At 42.4% G+C, this 25398-nt stretch overlaps 2 protein-coding genes and 1 pseudogene across 2 annotated transcripts in view; 1 reads left to right on the plus strand and 2 right to left on the minus strand.

The window, feature by feature from the left end:
• On the plus strand, positions 1-25221 carry LOC147336933 (uncharacterized). The gene is made up of 5 exons (XM_086285695.1): positions 1-151; positions 12872-13009; positions 18851-18956; positions 22570-23838; positions 24164-25221. Exons 3-5 carry the CDS (start codon positions 18939-18941, stop codon positions 24848-24850), a joined length of 1974 nt encoding a protein of 657 aa, XP_086141821.1. The 5' UTR covers positions 1-151; positions 12872-13009; positions 18851-18938; the 3' UTR covers positions 24851-25221.
• LOC147336918 (protein NLRC3-like) overlaps positions 1-25398 on the minus strand; it is a 1139417-nt gene that overhangs the window by 663121 nt on the left and 450898 nt on the right. The window lies entirely within an intron of this gene.
• Positions 15957-17083, minus strand: LOC147336934 (uncharacterized; annotated as a pseudogene).

Here is a 25398-nt window from a genome sequence, read left to right on the forward strand (position 1 = left end):
GCTTCAGACGTCACTGATCACGTGACTCTGGCCAAACGAATCAAGCCTCGACACGGTGCTTCTGAAGCAGCGCGTTGATCTTTCTGACACACGCACCGGAGCGTCAGCTTCAAGCGGACCATCACTACGTCTCACATCTAAAGGTGTCAAGGTAACTTTGAACTGAGTTCAGTCAATCTGGAGTTTTTCCAAGTTTTCTGTTGCTCTCTGTGAGAGAAGAGCGTTAAAGGCGGGGCTCTCCAGAGTCCAGCAAAACAGGAAACCACAGCTGGGTGTGTGTAAGTGTGCAAACCAATAGAATGCATCGTGGTGGGGGGGCATCACGGGCAAGAAAAAAATAAAATAATCGGTCGTACCCATGCTTCCCCGACGTCATGCCAGCGCATATTGGGAAATTCGTAGGCACCGATCGGTTTTCTATCAGCCATTTGCTGGGAGTAAGGGCGCCCTCCGTTTGCGAGGTGCGCCTGCTGCTGGCGGCACAGGGAGGAGAGGGCGGGGCGGCGGGGAGTCTCTGGCTGGCTGGAGCGGCATCTAATAACCAACTCGCAAAACAAAATAAAAACAACAAACAGATATTATGATACAGACTTATAATCTGCACCCATGTTTTTTCTAAATTCTATAAAGTGAGCGCGAGAGCCCTCGGTGCGCCTGCGCGCTGCTGAAGTCAAAGTAAACTTTATTGTCATCTCCGCTACAGACAGTCCAGCATATAGAGAGACGAGACGACGAGGCTGCAGTTACAGCGGTGCAAGTAAACAAACAATAAATATAAGAAGAGTAAGAAAATAAATCTACACTTTAGGACTCGGGGTAAAGGATCAATAACAATTTAATTTATAATTTACAGTTTGATGATTTAAAGTCTCACACAACCCGTCAAAAGGGGCGGGGCCGGCTGCTTCCAAGTAGAGCACATTTCATTTATAATGATGTAAATCCAAGCCCATCATGGATTCACGATCTGAATCCTGGGTTGTGTGAAATCCCAGAAATCAACCTTAGACAAAGTGAATCTGTGAACTAAGGTGTAGGTCTGTTAGGCAGGGCTGTGCAGAGAGGTTTAAAGGGGCGGGTGCTCAAAGTTAAAAAGGGGCACATTGAACCAGGCTGAATAACAACAACACACTTTCATCAAGAATCTAATATGGGCAACAAGGCAAAGCAAACGTAGCCGATGCTTTACCTGATGGGTACAATGTTGCTGTTGAGGGGTTGCTGTGGATAGTGCTGGAGGGCAGGCAGGGCTGGACTGGGACAAAAAATCGGCCCGGGCATTTTGACTGGAGACCGGCCCACCAAAAATGTGACGTCATTCATGGATAAAATCGCAAAGGATTCTGGGAACTTTTGGCAAGCGGTACTAGCGCATGCAGGCTTTCAATTGAACTCAGTTACACAGCGATAAAAAGAAACACAAAAAATGGCAAGAAGCTGCTGTATTATTAACTGCAATAGCCGGTGTTGTGCCAAAAAGTGATTGTCTGCCAAAAACTGATTTCCGGTATTTGCAAAGAAACTGATTGCTCGTATTTAAATTGCTATAAATAACTTGTTGGGCTATAATATGTGAAACATATGTCAAATGCATCCCTCATGGATGACATAAAGTCATACTGAGCTACAAACAACATTAGTGTAACAAGGTAGAAGCCGCAATCAGTCTGTGGCAGTGACTTTTATAGAACCTTTATTTATGCCGTAAAAAAAATCTAATTAACATTAAAAATGTATTTTGTAAGAAGTAGTTGGACAGCAGAAATGGCTCAAATATTACAATTATTTTTCCACTACTAATTAATTACCGTTGAGCTCAAAGGTTATATTAATACACGGTTAACGAATGTGTATTTATGACGACGATTTGTGGTGATGGTCTTTCGGTGCATTTCAAGGTCCTGCACCCATCCGTCGGTAAACTGTACCTGGGCTTGTTGCAGTGAGCTGAAGTTACTAAACTTCATGAGTGTATGCACTCACTCCAAGAACCGTATAATTATAAATCTGAGCGTGGTGAAAGTTGGGCAGCACGCTAACGTCTTTTGTCCCTCTGTGTGCTCGTAAGGGTCTGACCCTTTCACTCCTTTGATTTTTCCTCGTATCTTTTCTTTGTCTTTTCGTCGAGTCTGTCTTTGTACGGACCGGCATTGTTCTCCGTCGTTTTGTACATACCTTTTTTGTGCGGCAAAGAAAAAACAAGAAGGTATTGGAACCGGAGAATGAACGTTTTGCGGTGCTGCAATTGCAAATGCTTGTATTTGATGCGGTACTTGGATTGTTTTGCCAGGAGTTCCTGGCATGCAAGGCGCAAAGTCACGTGGTCTGTCAATCGCTATAGGAAAAACCATAAAGCCTTTGCATGAAAACAACTGCTTTGATGTACACTGCCTTGTTGGTATATATGTATCAATCTAATAAAGTTAAACCTACACCATTCTCCCTATTCGGGATTTTAAACAGTACATAGCGGAAACAAAAAGACTGCTTGGTAGAGTTAACCTCCTGAACTATCTACAACACATGGTAGAAACCTGAAATTAAGACCAAGAACACTAGAGGTGAGACATGATCATTAATTAATATTAAAATTAATAAATGACAGATTTAGGGATATTTTCATAAAGTATTTATTTACCAAAACAATAGAAAACAGCATGGTAGCACAATATATTTTGTTAACACAGCAACCTTTAAATATGAAAGGAGACAGAGAAAGAAAGAGGAGAAAGAAGAATAAGAATAACACTTAATTGAGTTTTTGATGGCATTTTACACACAGTACTAATACAGTATCTAGAAAATATGGGAAAATACTGGCATCATATACAGTACTTACTTCTGAAGAAATTATATGGGACCCTGAAAAACAGGACACAAGTGAAAGGACAAAGAACTGTGAATGGCAATTGATGGACTTGCTCAGATGATCACAGTACTGGCATCTTTATTCCAGAAAGGAATTAGAGAAATCATATACACTAGTACTTACGTTGATGAACTTAAAAAGTTGAATGGTCTCGAACCTCTTAAACAAACAATGTATGATCAGACCCTGACAAACAGGACAGAAAGGAATAAAGATTAGATGAATATTAAAATCTATAAAGGACAGATTATGATTGAATTGTATCACCAAAGACTATTCACTCATCAATAAAAGGTCACCTACAACACTTCCACAGCAGCAACACTGAACATATCTTAAGACATGGAAACCTTTATGAAGTGAAAGGACAGTGAAGGTTGAGAAAGAATTGTACTTAATAGATTTTTTCAGACGATGACAGTACTGGTATGCTTACTCTAGAAAAATGGTTGAATCATATTCCATATAGTACTTACTTAAAATGAACACACTTCAGTCCTCCTAAAATGACTGACAGCATCTGAAATGAAACAATGACAGATTAAGACTGTAAGAATATATGTTTATAAATGCCTAATACTCCAATCTCATATTTATTCTATCTATTAAGATGGACAAATTCTAAGCATTTACCAATCACTTGACTTGTTTGAAGTGAAGGTAGATACTAAACGTATTCGTTTAGGCAATAACAATAAAGCTGAATTTAATATTAACAATAGATAATTAGGAATGTTTTGCTCATTTTTATTTCACCTCACCAGGTTACAAAAGGAGCTTTCTCAGCAGGTCACTCTTCTCAGCTACCCTGTCAATGACCATGTCAGAGTCCAATGACATGAGAATGTCCTTTTCAGTGGCCATCAGCATAAACATCTCCAGCTTGTTTGCAGACAGGCTGCTTCGGAGTCTGCTTTTAATGAACTTGAGTGTAGAGAATGTTCTTTCACAGGCAACCTGAGTGAGGGAGAGGGTCAGCAGGTACTTGTATGCCAGCCCAAGGAGACGATAGGCATCAGACAGCATGTTGAACCGCCTGAGTATTTGATAGCAGCACAGTGGGCAATTTTTGCAAGAACCACAGCTTTCGGTCACAATTTCACTTTCTTCGTCCCATTCTTCAGATCTGTCCTTTGCTGTTCTGGTCGTGTACTCATCTACATGTGATGTCTTAAGCCTTTCCCACTGTTCAGCAAAACGTTTCAGTTCTGACTGAAGGTTATTAACTGTAGCCCTGCTGTCAAATTTAAGTAGACAGGCTCTGAGGTTCTGAAATGCATTACTTGGAAGAGAAACTGTTCTGACCTGGCTAAACTTCCTGGGGTCCAACCATGCCAAATCGGCAAGAAGAGGGCCATGTATGACAAATCGTCTGTGGATTGCTTCAATAACTGTGTCCAGGATGATGTTGTGCACTTTCACCTCATATGATTTCTCAGCATTGATTTGCAACTCATCTTCAGGCATCTCTCCGGCCATGCCTTTTCTCCTTTTGGCTCTCTTTTTAGGTAGTTCAGCCTCCACTTCCATGTCTGTGTTGTTCTCCCTCTCCTCTAGTTTTTGATTTGTCTGTTTCACAAATGTGTCTGCAGCTGTCTTCACAGTTGGAAAGTCCCTGGCAATACTTTTGAGGCCATCTTGTGTGGCAGTCACCATATGATGGGCAGAGAGAATGTCCATCCCCTTTGACTGGAGGTACTTTGACAGAGGAGTTGTTGCTCAAACACTCTAAGAAATATCTGTGCTGTTAACACAGTTTCATGCTTCAAGAGACACTCTTTAAAGCCTCGTGCTTTGGCACAAACAGCTGGCTTTTCTTTTTCCCTCTTTTCAATGGCTTCCATCGTCAGCACTACATCAATGAAGAGGCCATCATCTGGTTTTCCAAAATGTCCAAAGATTTTCTGGAGGGCATCATGCTTGGCCCACCACCGTGTCTCACCTATTGGACTGAGGCGTCTGTGTCTTGTGTTTTCGGTTTGTTTCTCCCACAGATTAAGCCTGTGATGGGACTCCTTGATGAACACAGCTATGTCATTAAGTAAATTAAAGAGTGATCCACTTTCAATGACACTTTGTGTTGTGTCAGCAATCACAAGATTAAGTATGTGTGCATAGCACCACACATGCACATGAGTTGGAGACTGGGCAGTCATAAGTGCTGAAAAGCCTTTGTACTGGCCCTGCATATTTGAAGCACCATCTGTTGCATTCCCAATGCACATGGCCTTGTCTAGATTCAGATGCTCTAAAACTCCGGAAAGCAAGTTTACAAAGTACTGCCCCGTGGATGCTTCGCACCTCACTATGGAGACAAGCCTCTCCTGCACAGACTCAGTAACATACCTGATGATTACTGAACACTGATCATAACCTGTGATGTCTTGGGTTGTGTCTAGCTGAACAGAAAACATCCCAGCTTTCTGGACATCACTGGCGATGCTCTCTTGAAGGAGATGGCCAAGTGCATCAATCACTGAGTTGACAGTTGTTTTGGAGAGTAGGGTGATGAGAGATCCTCTACCTCTTGATCCACTGGTCTGATGCAACTTCTTGCTTTTTTCAATGCAGTCATTCAAATGTTCTCCAAGGCACATATCATACTTGCCTAATAACACAATCAGTTCCAGAAAGTTACCATGATCGATGGTGTTATCACCTAAAGTGTATGCAGCCTCATTCTCCACATGCCTATAGCTGAGTCCCCTCTTCCCAAGTACTTTGATCACATCCACTATACGCTCTAAAACTTGCCGTCTCTTTTTCACTTGTGCTCTGTGAGCTGACAACTGACTGCCAGCAAACAAGCTCCTGATGTTGCCTTTTGAGCACCTTAAGAAAAAAGCTTCAGCACAGGTCTGGTGTGTAGTGCTCTTTTCATGCTCCTCTGTGCGCAGATGTATATGTCGCCAGTCACTCATGCCTGTTATAAATGTGCTGGTGTCAGTCAGCCTTGCAAATGCCAGACACACAAAGCAGAACAATAAATGGCGTTCTTTGCAATAAGTAAGCCACTTCCTGTTGGTGCCATCTTTACAGCTGAACACCCTCATCACAACTGCACTGCTACTGTTCTGCTGTGGGTGGTAATCTAAGAAGGCCTGTAATATGGCAGGTTCAGGGCGAGCAAAGTAATCGATGCCCTGGCTCTCACTCTCTTGCTCTTCCATCTCTCTCTCTTGCTCCATCTCTCTTTCCTGCTCTTCCATCTCTCTCTCTTGCTCTTCTCTCTCTCCTGCTCTTCCATCTCTCTCTCCTGCTCTTCCATCTCTCTCTCTTGCTCTTCCATCTCTCTCTCCTGCTTTTCCATCTCTCTCTCCTGCTTTTCCATCTCTCTCTCTTGCTCTTCCATCTCTCTCTCTCTTGCTCTTCCATCTCTCTCTCTCCTGCTCTTCCATCTCTCTCTCTCTCTTGCTCTTCCATCTCTCTCTCTCTTGCTCTTCCATCTCTCTCTCCTGTTTTTCCATCTCTCTCTCTTGCTCTTCCATCTCTCTCTCTCTTGCTCCATCTCTCTCTCTTGCTCTTCCATCTCTCTCTCTTGCCCTTCCATCTCTCTCTCTTGCTCTTCCATCTCTCTCTCCTGCTCTTCCATCTCTCTCTCTTGCCCTTCCATCTCTCTCTCTTGCTCTTCCATCTCTCTCTCTTGCCCTTCCATCTCTCTCTCTTGCTCTTCCATCTCTCTCTCTTGCCCTTCCATCTCTCTCTCTTGCTCTTCCATCTCTCTCTCTTGCTCTTCCATTTCTCTCTCTCTTGCTCTTCCATCTCTCTCTCTTGCCCTTCCATCTCTCTCTCTTGCTCTTCCATCTCTCTCTCTCTTGCTCTTCCATCTCTCTCTCTCTTGCTCCATCTCTCTCTCTTGCTCCATCTCTCTCTCTTGCTCCATCTCTCTCTCTTGCTCCATCTCTCTCTCTTGCTCTTCCATCTCTCTCTCTTGCTCTTCCATCTCTCTCTCTCCTGCTCTTCCATCTCTCTCTCTTGCTCTTCCATCTCTCTCTCTCTTGCTCTTCCATCTCTCTCTCTCTTGCTCCATCTCTCTCTCTTGCTCCATCTCTCTCTCTTGCCCTTCCATCTCTCTCTCTTGCTCTTCCATCTCTCTCTCTCCTGCTCTTCCATCTCTCTCTCTTGCCCTTCCATCTCTCTCTCTTGCTCCATCTCTCTCTCTTGCTCCATCTCTCTCTCTCTTGCTTTTCCATCTCTCTCTCTCTTGCTCCATCTCTCTCTCTTGCTCTTCCATCTCTCTCTCTTGCTCTTCCATCTCTCTCTCTCTTGCCCTTCCATCTCTCTCTCTTGCCCTTCCATCTCTCTCTCTTGCCCTTCCATCTCTCTCTCCTGCCCTTCCATCTCTCTCTCTTGCCCTTCCATCTCTCTCTCTCCTGCTCTTCCATCTCTCTCTCTTGCTCTTCCATCTCTCTCTCCTGCTCTTCCATCTCTCTCTCTTGCTCTTCCATCTCTCTCTCTTGCTCTTCCATCTCTCTCTCTTGCTCTTCCATCTCTCTCTCCTGCTCTTCCATCTCTCTCTCTTGCCCTTCCATCTCTCTCTCTTGCTCTTCCATCTCTCTCTCTTGCTCTTCCATCTCTCTCTCTTGCTCTTCCATCTCTCTCTCTTGCTCTTCCATCTCTCTCTCTTGCTCTTCCATCTCGCTCTCTTGCTCTTCCATCTCGCTCTCTTGCTCTTCCATCTCTCTCTGCTGCTCTTCCATCTCTCTCTGCTGCTCTTCTGTCTCCTCTGTCACAGACTTCTCCACTTTTGATGATAAATCAGCTGGTGCAACATGTAAGGATTGGCACAATTTGTTAAGATTTTGAGAAGTTTGAGAAACTAACCTTAAGCATAAAATAAAATTTACTATCAGTAACTTCATAGCACCCGCCCAGCAGTATATAAACTCCGTCATGCTAGTTACGCTGTACGAGTTATTCTAAGCGACTGTATAAAGTCACCACAACGAAAACAAACTACAACTAAAATTAGTTTATATCTGACACAGATAGACAGCAGGTCATAACTTCTTACCTGAAGTTCAGTTCCTCTGCCACTATGACCGGCGGCCGCCTCGGGTCTCTCCTCCTCCTGCCTCCCCTTTCCTTCATCCACCTGCTGGCCTCCACCACTTGCTGATCTTGCTAAATCTATGGAAGCTATGCCATAGCTACCACCAAACAATTCAGTAATTTTCACACATTTGGCAGCGTCTGCCTGAAGGGCTTGTTTCTTTTTGGCCCTAATTTTTTCGGCACCTCCTTTCCTTTTTTTGTTCTCCATTTTCTTTAGTTCGTCTATAAGATTGCTAAACATGGGGGAGGGTGCATCCGACCTCCTCGGCTGTAATTGGTCCAGCCCAGAGTCGATCATGACCAATTGGCCAATCCAACACCTTTCATTGTTTATACCCTTCCCAAAAAAAAAACAAAACAAAACAAAAAAAAACGGTCGGCCCATAAAAACAAAAAATCGCCAGCGGCCCACCGGGCAAGTGCCCGGTATGCCCGATGGCCAGTCCAGCTATGAGGGCAGGGCTGTGTTGGTCTGAGACTGTAGACATTAAAAAGTCCACAGGAGAGATGGTAGCTGATTAAACAAGTGTCATGAGATAATAACAAAATGCAAAGATTGGTGACAGCGCTTGGAACCATAAGGCAACAAAAAACTGTGAGAAATAATTTAGGCTCTGCCTGTGAATCACTCTTTGCTTCTCTTCTTCCTTCCATCCCATCATTTCATATATCACTCTGCACTTGCTGTCTATGTGAGAACAAGGCACAACTTGCTATTGCAATAAACTATAATCTAATTATCCACACCTAACAACTCTTACACTTAATCTATAATAAAATGATGACAGAAAAATGTTATAGCCCTGCCTTTAGTAGCCTCACACAGCTCCTGCTGTTTCCTCCTCATGTCCTTACCAGCCATGTCTGCACAATGTTATATCATGAGTAATATTTTTTTAAAATCCATCTAAATAAAACACACACATGCACGCACACACAGTGACACTTTAGACCTTCTTCAGAATACTGTATATACTGTGGGCATCATGGTGCTGATCCAGAATCCTTACATTATTATTCATTACTAGAGCTACAATAATAAAGCAAAGAGGAGGGGGAAGTAATAAATATGAAATAATGTCATTATGATGATTCCATTTGTTTCACTATCCACTCTGTGCAGAGGCAAAGCTTATTACATGTTTAAACTGTAGAGATACAATCATTTTACTGCTGTAACATCCAAATTTTGTCTCATTTAAAATATAAATCTAATATAATCTGCTTCTTAATGTATGTTCTTTAAAATACAGCTTGTGTGTTTAATATATTATAATTATAATAATGCATAATTATGTGAACATGCATATTAGATCGTTTTTAGTGAAATATAATCCCTCCAGAAAGGCAGGAAAAGCCCGGAAACTTGCTTTAAAACTAAATATGTTCCCTAAAACGGTGACAGAGCTACAGACCCATGACAGCCTTGCACAGGTAGCCAGCAGCTGTGACCAGCACTACCTGTGCAGTTAATAAAAGCACAGGTAATGTTTGTCGCGCTGTTGCACACACAGCACGCTCGTTTGTTTCAGTTCGTCAGTAGCAACAAGACAGCTTACCAACGTGTACGTAATAAGCTAATACTCCTGGGTGCTACACACTACAGTGTGCGCTGTACACCTACTTACTGGTTTTGTCGCATCAGTCTGTGTCTCTGAGTTAACTTGTGTTTCTCCTACAGCTCCGGACCGCAACAAATGCGCGTGCTCTTTGTGAGCTCGTTCCCGGCTCGTAACCAGCGCGTTCTGCCGTCAAGAGCGATCATTGGTTAAATGTGATCATGTGACTGATGCAAGCCAGATCCTTTTATTTAGCAAAACTGTGATTAATAGTTAAATATTATTGTTTTAGGGGCACAGACAGGACTCCGCACACACACACACACACACACACATTAAAAAAAATAATAATAATTTAAAAAAAAAAAAGTTGCCTCAACAAAAGGGCACCTTGGGCACCATCAGGAAAGGGGCGGGTGCTCAAGCCCCTCTAGCCCCCCCCCCTCTGTACGTTCCTGCTGTTAGGTTAATTGGTCTGATCCTCGGGTTGGGGGATTTGTGTTTGTACTGGAGCGCAAAATTCAAACCAATGGAAGATGGACAACAAAAGTTCAAAGCCATCAGGTGCTCAGGTTAGAACAAAGAGAAAAGATGCAGGTAAGCAGACGTGTGATTGGATAATGGCAGCTCATCCTGAACCAATCAGACTAAACTCCAAACAATACATTATGTTACAGATTTTAATATTAATTAGTCATTGTTACTTGTTGATTTGTCCTTTTCTCATTGTGTGACGAATTATGACGACTGTTTGGTAGCTGTTATTGTCTCTCTCTCTCTCTTCATGTGTGTTTCTCTGGTGAAACAATAGTTTTGTGTTAATGTTAGGGCTGCACGATTTTGCATAAAATGAGAATCACGATTTTTTGGCTTAGAATTGAGATCATGATTGTCTCATAACAATAAATAAACATAAAACAACAAATGTCTCACGTTTTGTTGTTGCAGCAAAATGTTGTCCTGCTTGAAATTCCGTCTCCACCGTTGCTCGACGCTGCGTGTACAGAGCAGGTAGTGCAACAATAGAAAAATAGTTGCGGGACGGCACTGTGTAGCGTTTGTCTAGGGTGTTGATCGTTTTCCTAAATCCCTCGTTTTGCACAGTGTTGATGGGAGCCATATTGTAGGAGCCATATTGTCAATCCTCAAGGATTGACGTACGCACGATGTAGTTATAAAACAGGGTTTATTCTGGTCTTGGCAACCCGTGAGAACTGCTCACGGACAAAACAATAAAACAAAAACATCACATCAAAATGCGCTCTTGTACGTAGTGTCAATCAATCAAAAAAATCCTTAATTACAGAAAATAAACCATTTAAAATACACAAACCTCGTGAGCTGACATCCAGGAGGTGCTAAATAGAGCTTTATGGCCTTATTGCCTTATCTTCCATCTTCTTCGTCAATTATTTTCACTCTTTAAACAATATTTTCTCCATGTGTGGAGCTAACTGTGAGTTGCAGCATGCAGACACCATGTGTGCTAGCAAAAGAAAAGTGGCTGGGTGGAGACCCAAACAGCAAAGCTGTACCCTACACAGTTCACCACCAGAGGGTGCAAAGGAACAAAATCCAGACATACAGCTTAACAAATATCAAATGCAACAAACATCAAATGCAAAAGACCGTTACACTCCCACCAATCACTTGTGATTAAAAAGAATAAAGTATTGCCTATGAACTAATGAACGGCTTTTGAATGAACTATCGTGAATTATCCTTTAAGCAGAGTGCGGTGGAGAATCGTCTTCCGCTTCCATCAGAATGACTGTCTTCTGAATGGGTCTTTCCAGGTGCACAGGTTTGGAGTTACGTTTTCCTGCTCTATCCAGGGTTGGATCACTCAGCAGCAATTTCACCTTCCTCACTTTTCCATCCTTTCCAGGATACACTTCAATGATCCTTGCCAACTTCCACTGGTTGCGTGGAGTTATCTCATCCTTCAGGAGGACAACATCATTGATCTTAGCATTTCTGTGCTCTTTGGTCCACTTCTGTCTTCCTTGAAGATTTAACAAATACTCCTTTTTCCACCTTGTCCAGAAAGTGTTGGCAAGTAGTTGAACACGACGCCACCTCTTACGGAGATAAAGATCTTCTTTCACAAACCTTCCTGGAGGTGGAGAGATGATTGTGGACTTCATGGTTAGTATGTGATTCGGTGTTAAAGGTTCTGGGTTTGATGGATCACATAGTTGGTCAGTAGTCAATGGTCTGCTATTAATCACTGCCATGACTTCATACAGGAATGTCCTCAGAGAGGAGCTGTCGAGTTGTTTGGCTGATTGTTCCAGAATGGACATGAGAACACTTCTTATGGTGCGAATTTGTCTTTCCCAGACACAACCCATATGACTAGATGCTGGGGTGTACATGAGAAACTCACAGTCCAGTTTCCCTAGCTTGGCTTGATCCATTTCCTTAAATGCTCCAATAAACTCATTTCTAGTGCCGACAAAATTCGTGCCTTGATCACATCTTATCTGACGAACTGTACCTCTGATGGCCATGAATGCACGTAATGAGTTGATGAGGGAATCTGTAGAGAGATCGTCAAGCATTTCAAGATGCACTGCTCTGGAGCACATGCAAGTGATTAGCAAGCCATAACGCTTTAGCTCCTTGCGGCCTTCTTTGACATAAAAAGGACCAAAGCAGTCCATCCCACAGTAGGTGAATGGCGGTGTGGTCTCCATCCGATCCTCTGGGAGGTCTGCCATCTTCTGCTGCTCTGTGCGCCTTCTGAACCTTCTGCATTTTACACATTTATAGATGTAAGATGACACGATCTTGCTGCATCCAAGAATCCAGAATCCGTTAGCTCGAAGTTTGAGCAAAGGCTGTTTCTTGAACCATCTTTATGATTGTTAACTCTGCTTCCTTTCTCTCTTGTTACACTACTGATGTCGTGTGATCTACTCTTGTGATCCTTTGCTTCTTTCACATAGCGCTTGAGTCTAGCAACTGCCTTAATCATCCTCGACCAGTCGGAAAACTTGTGTAAGCGATCTAACAGTGACCTTTGTTCCTCCCCTTGTATCTTGTGGACTTGAACCTTCTTAACCTCCGGGTCACTGGTTGATAACTCTCCCACCTTAATTTCCCCACTGGGTATGATCTTCTGCCAAAGGAGGTCTGGGCCTTTGAACCAGTTTGATGCTACAAGTTGTTCTGCTGTGAGACCTCTTGAGGCGTGGTCTGCCGGATTATCTTCGGAAGTTACATACCTCCATTGGGTTGAATCTGTGCTTTGTTTGATGCGTTCCACTCGGTTTGCAACAAACACATGAAATCTTCTGGCTTCATTGCTGACATATCCGAGTACCACCTTCGAGTCAGTCCAATACCTTTCTTCTGAAATTTCCATTTCCAATTCCTTTTTCAGCATGTCACCAGTGCGCACAGCAACAACGGCCGCCGACAACTCAAGCCGAGGTATAGTTGTGACTTTGGTTGGTGGAACTCTTGATCTTCCCATCACCAATGAGCAGTGGACTTCACCAGTTGTGCTTACTGCTCTGAGGTAAGTGCACATTCCATATCCAGATGCACTTGCATCAGAAAAATGATGAAGTTCGTAGTGCTGTGCCTTGAAGGTCGAAGGAATGTAGCATCTGTGAACCTTTACGTCTGCAAGGTTTCCCAGGTCACGCAACCAATACTCCCACTGAGGTCGAAGTCTGTCAGGTAAGTTATCATCCTGGCTGAGTTTATCTCGACACATTTGTTGCAAAATCTGCTTTCCCAGCAGAATGAAAGGTGACACAAACCCAAGTGGATCGAACACAGAGGCAACTGTGGCCAATACTCCTCTTCTGGTGAGTGGTTTGTCCTTAACAACTACTCTGAACTGAAATTGATCTGATGCCACACACCATTGTACGCCAAGTGCTCTTTCCATGTGTACTTCACCGAGTGCCATATCTAGCTCTTTGGGAGCTGCAGCGCATTCTTCTTTCGGAAGCGAAGCTAGAACTTTGGTGCTGTTTGAGATGAACTTGTGCAACCGAAGTTTGCCCATGCTGCAGAGTTTGCGTGCTTCATTAACCAGCTGTATTGCCTGATCTTCAGTGTCAACACTTGCTAGTCCGTCATCAACATAGAAGTTGGTTTTGATGAACTTGATGGTTTCTTCATTAAAACTTCCTTCCCCTTCAGCTGCAAGATGCTTGAGGCCATAGTTGGCACAACCTGGAGAAGATGCTGCTCCAAATAGGTGTACCTTCATCCTGTAGACAGTGAATGGAGTTTCAAGGTCACCGTTCTCCCACCACAAGAACCGTAGGTAATCTTGGTCACAAGCATGCACATGGAATTGGTGGAACATGCGTTCGATGTCACACATGAAAGCCACTGGGCCTCTTCGGAAGCGACACAAGACTCCGAGCAAGGTGTTTGTTAGCTCTGGACCAGTGAGGAGATGGTCATTTAAGGAAGCGCCTTGGAACTTGGCAGAGGCATCAAAGACGACACGAATCTTTCCGGGTTTTTGTGGATGATACACACCATGATGTGGGATGTACCATACTGGTGTCTTGTCAATGTCTTGCTCTGTGACCTTTTCAGCATCTCCATGGGCTAAGATGTCATTCATGAATTTCTTATAGTCCATGTAGTACTGCTTGTTACTCTTGAGCCTTTTTTCTAAACATTTGAGGTGATGAATAGCACATACCTTGTTGTTTGGCAGGTTCGGCCTTTCACTCTTAAATGGGAGTGGCATTTCAAAATGACCATCCTCCTTGTGCCTAATGCCGGCCTTCATCTTTGTTAAAAATTTGAGATCTTCTTGAGAGACCTTTGTGTCTTCTGGTGCTTTCTCAACAAAGTCAGACTTCAACATCTTTAGGACCTCTGTGGGAGAGATCATTTCCTTTATTTGAGTTCTGTAGACATAGTGAACCTTGTTGGTGAGATTTAAAGAGGGATTAATGTCAGGCACCACTTCCTTCACAATGACTTGGTGACTTATTCCGAAGGCGTCTCCATAATCGAGACATGGATTGCCATAACCCACAATACTCCATCCCAGATCAGTTCTTTGCACAAACGGCTGATTTTCCTTTCCAGACACAACCTCACAAGGAACAAGTGCTTGGGGGCAGTTGTACCCAATCAGCAGACCAACATCACAGCTTTGTAGTGGAGCGATCTCACTTGCAATGCAGTCAAGATGAGACCATGCCTTAGCTGTTGCAGGCGATGGAATGTGATCTCGGTTTGCGGGAATAAAGTCTCTGGCATACGTCACTGGTAGGGAAATGGTCTTATTTGAGTAGAACCCTCTGACTTGTAGACCTGAGAACTTGCGACAGGACACAACTGTGTTTCTTGAAGACATAGTAGTGAGCTTTAGCTGAGTCGATTCACCTTTGATATGCAGAGCTTGTGCCGTTTCTTCAAGAATAAAGGTCGTATCGCTCTGTGTATCAAGGAGCACGTACACAAGAATTTCATGCGCTGGCTCACCTTTGGTTGACACCCATACTGGAATAATGGAAGATGTGTGAGTGTCGTCAACATTCTGTGTGACTCTGTTAGAAGTCGCTTCACTTGTTGTTGGTGTGACACTGTTGTCTTGTGAGACATCTGCGTTCGTTTGTCTTGTCCTGTCACTGTTCTTGTGTGGATTTCTCCTTGTTCTGTCTTCCTTCGTGCGATTGTCATGAAGACATGTTGGATGTCTTTTATTACATGTGTCACAGGTTTCTCTCCCTTCGCAATCCTTGGAGCGATGACCAGAGTTCAGACAGCCAAAACATAACTTCTTGTCTTGAACAAACTTTAGTCTCTCAACAATGCTCTCATTTATGAACCTTCTACACTTAAGTAGGCTGTGACTCGACCTTTCACAGTACACACAACTAGCACTAACAGTCCTATCATTTGAGTTAGTTGCTAGCACCTTTGCTCCATTGCCTCTGTTCCTTGTTGTTTTTGCCCCTTCAGTTTCACTTGGCTTCAGAGCAAAGAGAGATGTTATGGGATTTTGGCAATCCCGTGAGATGAAATCTACGAATTGGCTGAAGCTTGGAAAGGTGTGAGTCTCTTCTTGCACTTCTGTAACCTTTCTGTTCCACCTTGAAGTAAGCCAATCTGGAAGTTTTGCGAGCATTTTTTGGTTTTCATTGCAGTCATTGAGCACTTCAAGCCCCTTCATTTGCGACATGGCTGTCTTACAGCAGCAAAGGAAGTCAGCAAATGCTTGAAGTTCCATACTGCCTTTAGAGCTTATCTTAGGCCATGCGTCAAGTTTGTCTCTGAAGGCCTTTGCTACGAGGAAGGGATTTCCATACCTCTCTACGAGAACTGTCCATGCTGCATAGTATGCAGACTCTGTGCCAAGCGGGAAGTAGCCTTCTATTGCCTTCCTTGCAGGTCCACTTACATATTTCCTCAGATAATAAGTCTTCTCTTCAGTTGGTATATTTTTCCTGTCAATCAGAGTCTGAAAGGAAATTTTCCAATCATTATATCTGATAGGGTCGCCACTGAATATTGTTGGCTCTGGTACCGGAAGACGACTTGCATTAAGAGACACTGCAAATGCTTTGACCAGATCTTCTGTGTTCACCTCTTGGTGCGGTGTCACATTTCGTGGCGAGGAACACCGTTTCATATGCTGGTCATTGTTTTCAGACTTGACTTCATTTTTATCAGATCTGTGGTGAAGTAGGTTGTATATTTCTTCATCTGAACATTCACTTTGTTCATACACTCGCTGTCGAGCCTTTGCTGCATTCAACTTTTTTACAGTCTCAAGTCGCTCTACTTCTCTGCGCTTAGCTTCTAGAGCCTTTTGTCTTTGTGCTATTTCTGCTTCTTGCCTTTCAATTTCCTTCATATGGATTTCTTGTTCAAGCAGAACTTGGAGAGCAGCCTCATTTGCTGCAACTTCAGCAGCTGCATCTTGTCTTTTAGCCGAGAGCCGGCTGGAGTGTCTAGAGGAAACCCTCGAATGAGAAGAGAGCTTAGTGTGGTGTGACTTAACACTCATCCTGTCTGAGGCTTCTAACTTAGGCATAGACTCAGTCTCCTTCCATTTTTCATCCCTTTGACTTTTCACATCTGAGGCTACGTATTTAGATGAAGACTCAGTGTCCTTCCAAAGTTCTTCATCTCTTTGAACCTCCGCATTACTTGGGCTTGGACACTTTCTTACAGATTCGATAATTGTCTTTGTTATGGCTTCACACGTATCCATCCTTCGTCTTGTGTCACTATCTGGAGATTCAATACGTCTCAAGTCATCATAGGCTGCATTCACATCCTTAGAAGCACTCAAAACCTTGGAAACATGTTCTTGTAGCAGATCCTTTGAGCATTGACCATCTATAGCTCCTTTGGCATTCTTAATGACAACCTTCCACTTCTCATAGCGCACACTGAAACGATGTGCAGCCTTCTTTATGTGCTCACCGTACAGTTCTTTGCCCTTTTCCGTCAATGTACGGACTCGTTGGCTCTGTCGTGCTCTTTGTGAGGTAGTAGAAACATCATCAGCTGTGCCTTCAACTGCTTGTAGTTGCTCATCTGCAGAAAGTTGTTCCACATCACCCTTTTCACTGACTTCTGGATTAGCCTCAAACTCTGCCATCGTTGGAGGGGTTTGGGTTTTTTGTGTATCTTACTTAGCCTTAATGTAAAGGTGCAGCAGCTTAAATTTGATTTGTTAGTTGAGGAGCAAATGAATATTAATCTTCATTTACTGTTACAACTTTAAAGCACAGTAATTACTATTACTCCTTAAACATCACTTAACATGTATACTTAACTCACATTACATCTCTTCTCCAAGCCAGTAATACTGTTTCTTACAGCAACTGCTGAAGCCCACCATATGCACGATGCACAGGTTACTCATCACAACATTAACTTAACACTGTATGAATATCAGTCACTTGAACAGCAGAAATGTAAACAATGAGAAGGAAAGAAAAAAGAAGAAATATTTCAGTCCTTTGTTTATTTATAAAAGGAAACTTATCTTAATTAATTTTACAGTCCTTTTCCTTTTTATTTCTCTTTCTTGTGGTTAATTATATTGAGTCCTTTAACTGAGGCAACACTTATTTTCGGGGCACCTGAATTTCCTGCGGGGCTGCGTCCTTCATCTACCCGTGCAGAGCGGAGTTCTCACTGTAGCACCCTCAAGGATTGACGTACGCACGATGTAGTTATAAAACAGGGTTTATTCTGGTCTTGGCAACCCGTGAGAACTGCTCACGGACAAAACAATAAAACAAAAACATCACATCAAAATGCGCTCTTGTACATAGTGTCAATCAATCAAAAAAATCCTTAATTACAGAAAATAAACCATTTAAAATACACAAACCTCGTGAGCTGACATCCAGGAAGTGCTAAATAGAGCTTTATGGCCTTATTGCCTTATCTTCCATCTTCTTCGTCAATTATTTTCACTCTTTAAACAATATTTTCTCCATGTGTGGAGCTAACTGTGAGTTGCAGCATGCAGACACCATGTGCGCTAGCAAAAGAAAAGTTGCTGGGTGGAGACCCAAACAGCAAAGCTGTACCCTGCACAGTTCACCACCAGAGGGCGCAAAGGAACAAAATCCAGACATACAGCTTAACAAATATCAAATGCAACAAACATCAAATGCAAAAGACCGTTACACATATCTTTGGTCAGGTGATAAGTGATAGCCTCCGTGATGTCTTTGTGCCTGCGGGAGTTTGACGTGTATAGGGAAGCGCTGTATAAGGTTCCCGTTATTGATGTTTGGGTGGTTGACCCGGACGGATTTTCTCCTGTCACTTTCTCGTCATCCCTGACGTGCTCTCCGTTGTTTTTTCCCTGCTAATTTTAGCATCACACGGCACAGCTTCTGTATCACGTGGTATAAGGCTCCGCCCTTGTCATTTGTTGAGTAGGAAGAGTGAGCGCTTGTTTTCATGCAGAGTACGTCCCGGATCAAAATGTGAAGTTTTACAAATCACCACTTCTTTGGTGAATATCATTTCAGTCTCAGACAATCTCGTTTCTCTTACAGAGGTTGAATGCACCTTCTGCGGATGGCGGTACCACACAGTGTGCGTGGACTTCCCCTGCACAGAAGGCAACTACAAATGCTGTGAATGCTAAATAAACAGAAACAAATGATCCCTGTTGTCTTTGCTTGATGATTGGTTTGAGTCTTGACAATCCACATTGCTGGCGTTGCATCTTTCAATGCCAGCAATGGCAGGTATCAGTGCTCAAACCTTTTGTGTTTGTTTCCAACAAGTTGCCCACCTCGGGAAACAAAAATGTGTTCTTTTACTTGTCAGATGAACATATGAGACACTTTGACTCTTCAGTGCAGTGTGGAGCCTAACAAAGATCTGTTTTGTGTCCCAGCTGATCAGCAGGAGGAGGAGAGTCTGACGGAGCAGCAGAGGAACATTTTCAGCTACTTGGACTCAGCTCAGCCACTACAGAGGAAACAATGAGCTCAACACAGAAGGTGACCGACAGAGCAGGACCATATGACCAAAGATATTTATCACCATATACATTTGAACATTTGCCATAACGATGTAGCTGACGATAGAATTGACACCAGACAAAATACTTTACAGCTGCACAACTTTATTAAAAACCCATCAATGTATTTTCACTGAAACAAGCAGCTGTTGTTTATGTGCATTAAAGTTATATAAAAATGTAACAGTGCAAATGCAAATTCCTCGCTGACAGTTTAACCAAAAGGCGTTTCCAGTGGAAACTGGCCGACACATCCTGAGCATAACCATGTATAATATCCACTAAACTTCAGAAGAGGTTATACAGTCGTGGCCAAAAGGTTTGAGAATTGCATAAATATTGGAACCTGGAGAAGTTGCTGCTTAAGTTTTTATAATAGCATTTTGCCTGCACTCCAGAATGTTATGAGGAGTGATCAGATGAACTGCATCGTCCTTCTTTGCCATGAAAACGAACTTAATCCCCAAAAAGCCTTACCGCTGCATTTCATTGCTGTCATCAAAGGACCTGCTGAGACCATTTCAGTGATCGTCTTCTTAACTCAGGTGAGAATGTTGGCGAGCACGAGGCTGGAGATCATCATGGCTGTATCCCGATTCAGGTTCTGCAGCTTTAAAGTCCTCAAGGGTACTCAAAGACCGCTAAGGCCGAAGTGCGAGGCTCGTAGGCTCGTGAAATGGGACGTCTAGCCTCCGTCGCGCTGCCCAGGTTGCCTAGCAACCATGATACTAACAGCTGGAAACGTTTCATACAGCTTTGTTTGACAGAAATGAAGGAGAACATATTTAGTTCATTTGTTTCTACATGAGCTCTGTGTGATTTGATGAGTATCTGAGGCTGAGACCACAGGACTGTGAAACATGATTGTTGGGCTTCATTTCTGTGCTGAACAGTCGTTTAAGATTAGCTGTAAATAACAATTAGCTGATGTTGTTCATGAGACTAAAGTCATCTCACTGTGGTAATGTAAATATAATATGGCCAATATTATAGTTATCATATTAATCACTTCACTCACAGACAAGTATCTGTGACAGTGTGTATACAGATGTATCATATATAAGAGACAAATATTGTTCATTTAATATGTTGGTACTAAATGTGGCTGAATGCTTACATATATGTGTAAAAAGCAAATGTAGGAGCTGTGATAACTGTGTCTGATAGAATGAAGAGTCGACTGATATATGAAATATTCCTTTATTGGGTGAGAAAATCAGACCATGTCATAACTGCTTTAAGTCACACAGAATAGATATCAGAGCCTTAAACAGGCTGACTTCTGCTAAATGGGTCAAACTGGGCAGAAAGTCTACAAACACATAACATCCTTATAGAATATGATGTAACACTATAGATCAACTTAGCTCAGAATATATAAAGCATATAAACAGTTACAGCAATATGATGCAACAAACACAGCAGCTACTGATCCAAAATACTCAAAGCTTCATAGAACTGAAACCAACATTTATTTTTAGCTCCATCCTGCTGCTGATACAGACTTTAGGTTTCTGAACATTAAACTTGTTGCTGCCTTTCATAGTGTGTAACTTGAAGGCCCTGAGTACTTTCTCCCACACTGAAAACACTGGGATGATCACATTATTTGAACATTACCTAATAAGACTGATTCAGCACAGACAGTTATGTTAAACTTTCCTAGCAGTCCTTCACAAACAGGGAACAGTCTGTCTATTCTCTCCATCTGTCAGCTGCTGCTGGCTCTTCCTCCTCCTCTTCCTCACACACTGCTGAGTTTGTCCTGGTGGATCATCAGGGCTGCAAAGCCTCACAGATGATGTGCAGCAGTGGCTCCCTCAGTCTGTCCTCACTCTGGACACTTGCAGTCGTCACACATGGAAATCAAATGTGTGATAAGCTGCAGGATTCAAACACAAGTGTAACTTATAAACACATGTTCATACTTTTATTCCACAATCAGAAAGAAAGAAACAGAGAGAGAGTGCAGGACAGACAGACAAGTGACAGTCTCAGGTGTACACACTGCTACACAACAGCACAGAGAAGCAGGATTTAGTGTTTGTGTTATTACGAGTGTAAACAAGAAGAGTTCCAGATGGTGCAGTGGACACATGTGTGACTGCTGTGATTAAAGCATCTTTCTTTCAGCTTAACGAGTGAACCGTCAGCTCGTTCAAACACACGTTAAAGTGCGTTTGGCTCGACACCACCGAACAGAGGCAGCAATATAACACAGCTAACATTAACAGTGCAGTGAATCCTGCTTGTGCCGTGATGTTCAGGACTGCAAACCGAGCAGCATCACTGACTTTCAGCTTGTTGTGTTTGTGGATATATGACTGACTTTAATTATCCACAAAATCATCACATTCTCTGTCAGATTAAGGTCGACTATTGAACGGCGTATATTTTAAAGGCTTTAAAACCAAGTTAACGCTGAAAGTACAAACATCACTAATGTCACATAACTCTGCCGACAAGGCATAGCTATGGCTATGAAATGCTCTTTGTGTATCACTTCTTCATTATGAAAGATGTCATTAATGCACTAGTAATGTCTCATCTGGAGTATTGTTCAATCATTTGGTCAGCAGCTAATAAGACAGATCTTAACAGACTTCAGTTAGTCCAGAATAAGGCGTCCAGATTAGTGTGAAGATGTTCATACTATACTAATATTGATCAAATGCATAATAACCTTTCTTGGCTTCCTGTACAGGCTAAAATATTCTATGGCTTACTTGTAGTTCTAAAGAAAGCAATTCTGTTAAACACACCACATTTATTCTGCTCAGCTGCAGTATCCAGATGAAATACATCATCATATTACACAGTTTTCAACAAGCTGCAATTTAGTAAATGCTCGAGTTAAAAGTAACGTTTTGTAAAACTGTTACATTTAGAGCAACTTTTAAGTGGAATAAGTTGCCTTAAAAAATTAGAGAATTATTCAAAACTTCAATGAACACTTAAAAGCCGATTTACAGAGCTTTTAGTTGTTGTAAATATTGTAAGACATGATTTGTTTTTGAAAGTTGTGTAATGTGCCTCAATGTTATTGATATTATTATTATTATTATTGATTGCTTATATTTGAACAATTGTGAAACCTCACTGTGGATGTAAGAGTGAAATTATGTGGATATCTTGAATCCACTTTATTGTGTAATATTTTATGTGAGTATTTGACGGAAGACGAGCAACATCTGTTGTGGAAGCTAACGGGGTTCCTTTAGAATAAACAAACATAGGATTTATTATCACTGAATAATTCTGTATAAATCTATACAAATTATAGAAATATGTAATAGGAAACAACAAAATAATCTAAATTATAAAATAATGTGTGTGTGTGTGTGTGTGTGTGTGTGTGTGTGTGTGTGTGTGTGTGCATGATTTTAGTGTTTGAACAGTCATGAATTATCTTTAACAGCAGGTTGGATGTAATGTGTTAGAACTACCAGCAGGTGGGGATAAGAGACCTTTAAGGTGTTTGGTGCCACGCTCCACCTTCAGGTTTAAAACTAGTGTTAATGGAGTTTGAAGGTTGAGTTTGTTCCACGACTGCATTTCACTCACTGCCTCTGTTTGTATCTCTGTCACTGCAGGACCAACATGGAGCCAGAAGTCAGCGCTCTCAGGAGGCCGACAAACCTCACAGAAGAAAGGGAGAGAAAAAACACATCTGTGACGAGTGTGGGAAGGGTTTTACTCTGAGGGCTAATCTAAAACAGCATCAGGTCATCCACACTGGAGAGAGACCGTTCAGCTGTGACTTGTGTGGAAATTCTTTTTCCAGGAAGGATTACCTAAAACAACACCAACTCATCCACAGTGGAGTTAAAGCGTACAGCTGTGATCAGTGTGGCAGAGCTTTTACTCACAGTAGCCACTTACAGAGGCATCTAGTTACCCACTCTGGAATTAAGGCATACAGCTGTGACGAGTGTGGAAAGTCTTTTTCCTTGAAGGGTCACCTAAAAGAACACCAACTCATCCACAGTGGAGTTAAAGCGTACAGCTGTGATCAGTGTGGCAGAGCTTTTACTCGCAGTAGAAGCTTACAGAGTCATCTAGTTACCCACTCTGAAATTAAGCCATACAGCTGTGACGAGTGTGGGAAGGGTTTTACTGTGAGGGCTAAACTAAAACGGCATCAGGTCATCCACACTGGAGAGAGACCGTTCAGCTGTGACGAGTGTGGAAAGTCTTTTTCCTTGAAGGGTTACCTAAAAGAACACCAACTCGTCCACAGTGGAGTTAAAGCGTACAGCTGTGATCAGTGTGGCAGAGCTTTTACTCGCAGTAGCCACTTACAGAAGCATCTAGTTACCCACTCTGGAATTAAGCCATACAGCTGTGACGACTGTGGGAAGGGTTTTACTGTGACGGCTTCACTAAAACAGCATCAGGTCATCCACACTGGAGAGAGACCGTTCAGCTGTGACTTGTGTGGAAAGTCTTTTTCCTTCAAGCGTTCCCTAAAAGAACACCAACTCATCCACAGTGGAGTTAAAGCGTACAGCTGTGATCAGTGTGGCAGAGCTTTTACTCAAAGTAGCCACTTACAGAGTCATCTAGTTACCCACTCTGGAATTAAGGCATACAGCTGTGACATCTGTGGAAAAACCTTCAGCCAGAGAGGGTACCGAAATACACACCTACGCATTCACACCAGACATGATGTGTACTGCTGTGAACAGTGTGGCAAATACTTTACAACAGACGCACACTTACAACGACACATGTTTACCCACACTGAGGAGAGGCCTTATCAATGTGACCTGTGTGAGAAGACTTTTAAAACTCCACATCACCTGAGACGACACCAACAGATCCACACCAGAAAGAGACTCTACAAGTGCAGCTACTGTGAGGTATGTATTTATATTGTTATCTTGTCATTTTAGCCTGACTGTTTGGAACTACTCTGCTCATTAAACTGTGTTAGCATGTTAGCAATTCTACTGCATGGAAAAGCAGCTCTGAGTGATTATTCAGATTTTCCTTTCAGTTATGATTTTAGTATTACTGTAGTATTATGGTGGTAGTATTGTAGTTATTGCAGCCCAGTAAACTGAGTGTGTTAACTGAAACAGTCAAATGTAGTTGGACGTCTGCAGAGATGCTCTTTATTTCAGGCGACGTTCAGGATACAAATGTTGAAGGACTGACTTACACTGTCTTTGTGTCTTTGTTTAGAAGCAGAGCGACACAGATGGATCCAGTTCTCAACCCTGTCATCACTGTGGTGGTGGGAAAGACTTTCATTGTGACCTCTGTGGAAAAACTTTCAGTCAGCAAAAGACCCTAAAAGTACATCAACGTAGACACACTGGAGACAAACTGAAATACTGCAAAGAATGTGGGAGAAGCTTCACCACATCAAGTGATTTAAAACAACATGAACTGATTCACAGTGGGGTTAAAAAGCACCTCTGTGATCAGTGTGGGTCATCCTTCACCACTGCAAGTCAGCTTAAATCACACAAACGAGTCCACACAGGAGAGAAACCACACAAGTGCAGACACTGTGAGAGAAGCTTCTCACGGTCAGGTAGTCGTAACATTCATGAACGTGGACACATGGAAGGAAACTACAGCTGTGAGCAGTGTGACAAGAGCTTCAGGAATCTCAGTTCATACTCTGCACACAAACGATCCCACGTTACTAATAAACTGTTTCACTGTTACCAATGTGCCCAAACATTCACCTCATTGTCTGCTCTGTGCAAACATCAGCGCGATCACTCAGGGCTGAAATCACTCCCATCACTGGATCACAGTGAATCTGAAGACACAGAAAGATCCTCTGGTTTCTGTGTCAGACTCAAAAAGCTTGAGATCAGGCTCCACAGAGTTCAGATAGAATCTCCTGTAAAAATCTGATGAGGCAGCTGTGAATCAAACTCTTCCCCTAGTTCCATTTTAAGCTTTCAAAACTGTCCTACTGTAGTGTTCATGTCAAGTGGTTAGCTTTCTTTTCATCAGTTGGTTGAAAACTCTGTTTCCTATTATAAAGTTTTTGTTTTAATGTATTTTGATCCACATAAATGTTTTCTTGTTCAGGTTCTTTATGTTATTGAATCTTGCAAATGTTAAATAAAAAATTCAAATGTAAAATATCTTCACTGATGGTATAAATAAACTGTCCTTTCAGCTTTAGCTCCTAATTTATTCATTATTTATGGATGTAGCACAGCAGCCGTCTCTTGATTAACACATGGAGGGCTCGGGATCTGATGGTGTCGTCTCCCTAATTTGCCCACTCAGTAAATCTCACTCATGGCCAAGAAATTGAAATAAACCTTGTTTCCCTGCTGGATAGTGATCCACTGTAACTCTGCTCCTCCTTCCTGTTTAGGATTTCTGTGGCTGAAGTAAAATTCCCTCCATCCATCACTTATCCCAGCTAACCCAAAGTGAAATAAAGTTTT

Source organism: Aulonocara sp. 'chitande type north' Nkhata Bay, linkage group LG3, assembly GCF_057382095.1.
Source record: "Aulonocara sp. 'chitande type north' Nkhata Bay isolate Kocher_YH1m ecotype deep benthic linkage group LG3, A_spYH_male_GT1.1, whole genome shotgun sequence".
Lineage (NCBI taxonomy): Eukaryota > Metazoa > Chordata > Actinopteri > Cichliformes > Cichlidae > Aulonocara > Aulonocara sp. 'chitande type north' Nkhata Bay.